The sequence below is a fragment of the Sipha flava genome, unplaced genomic scaffold (assembly GCF_003268045.1).
Source record: "Sipha flava isolate LNK unplaced genomic scaffold, YSA_version1 568_pilon_pilon, whole genome shotgun sequence".
Lineage (NCBI taxonomy): Eukaryota > Metazoa > Arthropoda > Insecta > Hemiptera > Aphididae > Sipha > Sipha flava.
In genome coordinates, this window is record NW_020273549.1 from 228580 (window position 1) to 234522 (window position 5943).

Sequence of the window (5943 nt, forward strand, 5' to 3'; positions counted from 1 at the left end):
TAAATGTATTTGTAAAAGTGTACTTATTAATAAATTATTTAATATATTTACATTGGAAATTATCCCGGATTATTAAATGTTTGATAATCTAATGCAATGATATAATAAGGGAATAACAATGACGCAGTAACTATTAATATAATAAATTGTCGATAAATACATACTTCAGTCAATAATACTTGATGAGGTCTATTTATTTCCAATAATTTAAACATTTTAATATAACCAAGTAAATACAATTATTATCAACAAAATATGATTATTTCCTGTATTATATGAAAATATACCCAAAAATATCAATATAAACCCTAAATTAGCAAAATAGCAATAAAACCCGTAAATATGCAAAAAATAGGAAAATTAAATTTTGTTATGTTATTCAAGTAGCGTGAAAAATATTTGTATCTTACTTTGGATGTTCTAGGATGAACCAAGAAAAATATGCATTTGCTAGAACTTCCGAGCCCTGATTATAAATAACTAATGTTCATTGACATTATCACAATAAATTTGAGAAGTAATATTTGGTATATTAACAATATTGTGGATCGCTGATAGCTATATTGCTATAAATACACTAATAATATATATTAATAAATTAAATACATTAACATTAATTTATGATACTGTTATTAAAAACAAAAAAAAAAATAATAATTTTAAAAGTTCAATAATTCACAAGTGAGCAGATTTCCGACCACAAAATTTTGGTGCTCCCAAAAAACTGGCACCCGGGGCAGTTGTAGCCAGTGCCCCTCCGTCCTAAATTCGGCCCTGATTAAAATACTGTAAATCATGTTTAATTTATTTTATAATTATATCTCCAATAATATTCAATTTTTTTTGTTGAGCATACCTCTTGTATGGATTGAAAAAGTTACGAATTCTATAAATGTTAAACGCGATTACTCGAGGATTTTACTTCAAATCCACACGAGAATAACGTCATTGATGTGCTGAAAATGCAAGACAATATATTAATGCATTGCAGCGCGTTCGTAAATGTTTGTTGAGTACGTATAAAATTAAATGTGTAATATGTTTTTCAAGTTTCTCGTTGTATTTTCACATTGTATCACATATAGTTTGATAAAAACAATAATTTATTCACTAACATGAATTATCCATATCGAATTTATCGGTACGCTCTTCCATAGGCGTAACTTGGAAATTTATTGGGGGGGGGGGTCAAAAATATAATTATATATCTAACAAAAAGGTTGTCCTAGGCTAAACGCCGCTTTACTACTTGCATATTATTATATAAAATTATTAATTTTCTAACATTATGTTAGATTAGCGAAAATTTAAAATTAAGATTTAAAAAAAAAAATGTTATAGTAATAGCTATAACCAGCTGTTTTGTACTCATTTTAAAACAAGGTATGTTAAATATCACTGTCTCTTCTAATTTATTCTAGAGGGAAATTGCCCCCCTTGCCCCCTCCCAGTTCACGCGTATGCGCTCTTCATTACTACCATTTTTGAAGTTATCACTCGTTCATACACCGACGGTAAAATTAAATTTAATCAAAACTCTTAAGATATGTCTAACCTACGAATAAAGTCCGTACCGGTGTGAAAACCTGAAGAAATCTCGTTCGCGGTGTATGGAGGGGGGGTCAACGATGTGTCGTCATACCCGTGGCACGTAATCACACGCGACGTAAACGTATATAATCGCCGAAACGGGCACGGGGAACAATAGGGGCACTTATCGCAACGAAAAACATTTGAAATCAAGTTTTTTCCCTAAAGTGGAAAACGCACTCGCGAAAGGTACGCTCAACACCAGTGAGCCGGTACCATCCATTGAACGCGTAGCGAACGGTGTTCACCACCTGTCGCATACCGTACGCGCCCATAAACTCGACACCGCTTCATTCGAAATGACCGGGTGCGATACGTAAACGGTCCAAGACCATGTTGACAGGTAGGTATATTTCTCGTGGTGTAAATTGTGCGTGCGCGCAGTGAGACGTCGTCGACGCGTACGCGCGCGACCGGTGGCAGAGGGGAAAATATTATTATTTTATTTACGCGCGTAGTGCACAGGAGAAGGATGAACTGGGTGGAGCTGAGCAGGATACGACGTTCTCGGAAATCTCGATGATATAATAATAATGAAAATAATGAAAATAATAATAAAAATAAATAGCGTGTCGGAGACGGGAGTGCGATGGCGAGTTTTCGTGACGCGCGAACAATGGCTGCCATTTAAAGTCAATCGGTTCCGCGCGACCTGGGCGCGGCACCTATGTGCGTGCAAGCCGATTGAGATTTTTCGGAGATTTTTCACCCCGGCCGGTGGTCCCTGCTCACAGGCCGTCCCGCCGAAGGGTTTGGACGCCGCCACGTTTTATTACCCGTATACTACGGTCACACGCATTCCGCATACACTCGCATGAGTGTGGTACGCGTACAACATAATGTAATGAGTAAATGTCAGCTAGTGCGTGTGTGCGGCGAACGAGTCGTTTTGGACGTCGTCGGTGAAATTCGATTTTCGGCACCTTTTCTTCTTTCTTTTTTATTATTTTTATTGTTCCCCTGCCCGCCGACAACAGATCGAGTTAATGTCATCGATCCGCGTGTGATGTTCGCCGTCCCGACGATACGATGGACTGCGGTGTGTGCGGGATCTTTACGTGGGGAGAACGGACACCCTGGAATACGGTAAAATAATATCGTGTACACGTAAATTTATCGTGTACCACATAACTGATTAACCAAATGTCACCGCGGTGGGTTCATTTTTTTTTCCTCTTTCTTTCGATCGTTTAAAACGACGAGAATCGTTCCGTCACGCGGTGCGTTAAACGTTAAACGTTTTACTCACGAAGGGGTCGATGGGCCGACGGTACACGGGACCGAAGACCAGTGCACTGAAATAAACATATATTGATCATAACTTTAAAATGTTTAACTATTTCCATATATCTGCGTTTATCCAAACCACTGTATAAACTAGTCCGACGGACGGTACAACATTAAACTATAAATATTAAACAAAAAATATTTTCTATTTTATTTAAATTTTATACCGTAAACTTACAATTTTTTTTTTTTTTTTTAAATAATATATTTTCATTCATGTTATTATCATATTATCAATATGAATTTTAATTTTATGTACACGGAAATAATAAATTTAACACACACGACAGCACGATACGAATGATACGAAGAAACTGATATTGTTAAATAGTTTAGTACAAACAGCTATGGTTGAAAGCTATACTTATACTTACGAAATTTAGACATTTAACGATGTTTAATACCAGATAACAATTATTACATCGATAAATTAGAGTATTAACAATAAACTTTAAAATTGTATGATGCAATTTTAAAATATAGAACGGGCCGGATAAAAAGGCTCGCGGGGCGCCAGTTGCCCATACCTGCTCTATAAAATATCTGCGTTTCATACTATAAAATCGAACAGTAGGTAGGATACGTGTTGGTAGGAAAACGTAAAAAGTAATGCGCGTTAAGGTTTTTTCTTTCGTCTCTGTATTTTACTAGCTCGTTAACAAATAAATAAATAAATATATACATAAATGTGTTGTCATCAGTAAAAATTGAGTGGTGCAACACGAATAAAACATAATAGCTGATCGAAATTCGATTTAAACGTTACGTCGGGAACGTCCCCGGCACACAGGAGCAATCGATCTCGAATTTTTGAATGAAACAACCCTTGCAACAGGCGCGTCATCACGAAAAGACTTCGTCGCGGACGCGCTTCGAGCGCGCTCGATGCGCTCCTTCTGGGCGGCCGTCGGGCACGGGGCCGTGGCCCACGCGTAACCGTTGTCCTGTGCGTACACGAGGCATTCCACGTGCCCGTTGTCCGCGGTGCTATTGCACATGTACGCGTCCCACGGGCACCCGTGCTCGTGCGCGTATCGCAAACACTCCAGGCGCCCGAGGGCAGCGGTGTCGCGGCATATATCCGCGTCCCACGCACAACCGTTGTCCACCGCGTACTTCAGGCACGCGGCTTGGCCGTTGGTCGCGGCGGCGCTGCACGTTCTCTCGTCCCACGGACACCCGTTGTGGTGCGCGTATTGCAGACACTCCGCGTGGCTGCCGCCTCGCTCGTGGCCGCGTCCCACGGTACCGTAAAGAGTCCAGTAGACCGCGGTAAGCGGTGTCGCGACAAGTGACCGCGTTCCACGGGACGCCGTTCTCGTGCGCGTACCTCAGCGCCTCCAGGTGGCCGATGGTCGCGGCCAGCTCGCTCACGGTTTCGTCCAGCGGGCAACCGTTCCGGTGCGCGTACGCCAGACACTCCAGCTGATCGTTCGTGGCGGCGTTCTCGCACGTTTGCTCCGACCACGGGCATCCCTGACGGTGTGCGTACACCAAGCACTCCAGGTACCCGTTGTGCGCCACTTGCTCGCACACGTCGACGGTCCACTGGAAATGGCACATCTCAGCGAACTGTATGCATCTCAAGTGACCGTGTAACGGTATATTGTTTTCGAATTTCAATTATTGATTGTTTTACTTTTTCATTCATATGTTCGGTACGTATTTTTTTATTTTATTTATTCGACTTATTTTATTCGAATTATATTCAGCATTATTATTATTCATTGACTCGTTGACCGTCTCATCGGTTGGGTTCTGGATGTAGCTCAGTGGTATGTGCTCAGTATGTTGCTCGATTGGCATCGTTTTCAGATCGTCGTAAAATAATTTCTCATCCTCGTCGCACACGATGTACGAAAGTTTAACTAATGTAAACATGTTACGGCTGCAAAGCGAAACGTTCAAATTCAGCAGTCGAACTGATAGTTGCACTGTTGTTATAATTGTCTATTGTGTACCGGTAACTCATGACAATAATAATAGTAATAATTATATTCTAAACTACGTTTGGCTAGTATATTTTTTTACTGTTTTTAATATTCCTATATGTTATCGATTAAAAATAAAAAATTTTAATTTGAAAATTGACGAACGTGTGAAAAAAATGTACGAGTTACGATAATCCCATTTCGGAGAAATTAAGCAGTACCGATCCCTACGTATTGCGGATGCAGTGTCTAATTGAGGTGGATGATTTCGTGGTGAACAGCGGTATACCGGTACTGGATGAACAAGTTATAGACATTTGGAATTTGTGTAAAAGACTGTTATAACTCTATTTACTTGCCCTTTATTGTAGTTATATTCAGATATTATTTTTACACAAATATCTTATGAAACAGACATCGGCGTCATTGGAGAAAGTTTTTACTTATTTGGAAATATTCCAAACGTATAGTAAACCAAACGAAAACATTAATGCAAACAATTTGTCAAATTACACACGACAATATGTGTTTGAGAATCGTACTTAAGAAAAATTAGAGAACAATAAGAAATCGGTCATAAGTAAACCAAACAAATAGTCAAAAAAGTGTCAAATCATACTTACCAATTGAGGCTAATCTAAAGACCTAACTGTTAGAGTTAATAACGTATCTATATTAATTTATAATATAACTTATTTTAATTTTACCCTAAAGTATATGATATTTAGTATTTGACTTCATGCGATAACGTTTTAGTTGTAATTGCATATATTAGTGATGGGCAACTCAAAGTTACTAGAGGGCCAATTTTTAGAAAATTAAAATCTAGCGGTCAACATTAACCTGGACGGGTCTTTAGATAAAAGTCGATTTAAAAATATAATAACGTGCTCGGTGTCAGCCGAGCGTATTGACTTGTATTAGCATAATAATAATATTATGAAACAAACGGGTTCACTCTTATTAAGACTGATTGTAGATTTGAGCAATTACCGAACAATTGTATTTTATAAAACGTATCAGTAGTAACTAGTAACTATTATCATCGCTGATATTACCGCAATACTAGTTTTCCGTAAATCATCTCTTGTTTTTTGTTTTATTTAATATCATCGATATTTTTATTTTTTTACTC

The 5943-nt window shown here is 38.4% G+C and overlaps 1 protein-coding gene across 1 annotated transcript; it reads right to left on the reverse strand.

Annotated features, from left to right (window-relative positions):
- Positions 1 to 3632: 3632 nt before the first annotated feature.
- Positions 3633 to 4758, reverse strand: LOC112691153. Its single transcript, XM_025565305.1, has 3 exons — positions 4618 to 4758; positions 4174 to 4482; positions 3633 to 4103 (listed from the first exon to the last, which is right to left on the reverse strand). Exons 1-3 carry the CDS (start codon positions 4756 to 4758, stop codon positions 3633 to 3635), a joined length of 921 nt encoding a protein of 306 aa, XP_025421090.1.
- Between the last annotated feature and the right edge of the window lie 1185 nt (positions 4759 to 5943).

Coding starts and splice junctions, on each gene's coding strand:
- LOC112691153 (XM_025565305.1), bottom strand. CDS start 4,758: ATGTTTACATTAGTTAAACTTTCGTACATCGTGTGCGACGAGGATGAG. Junction 4,483..4,617: donor AGAACCCAACCGATGAGACG/GTCAACGAGTCA, acceptor TTCGAAAACAAT/ATACCGTTACACGGTCACTT. Junction 4,104..4,173: donor ACGGCGTCCCGTGGAACGCG/GTCACTTGTCGC, acceptor CGCGGCCACGAG/CGAGGCGGCAGCCACGCGGA.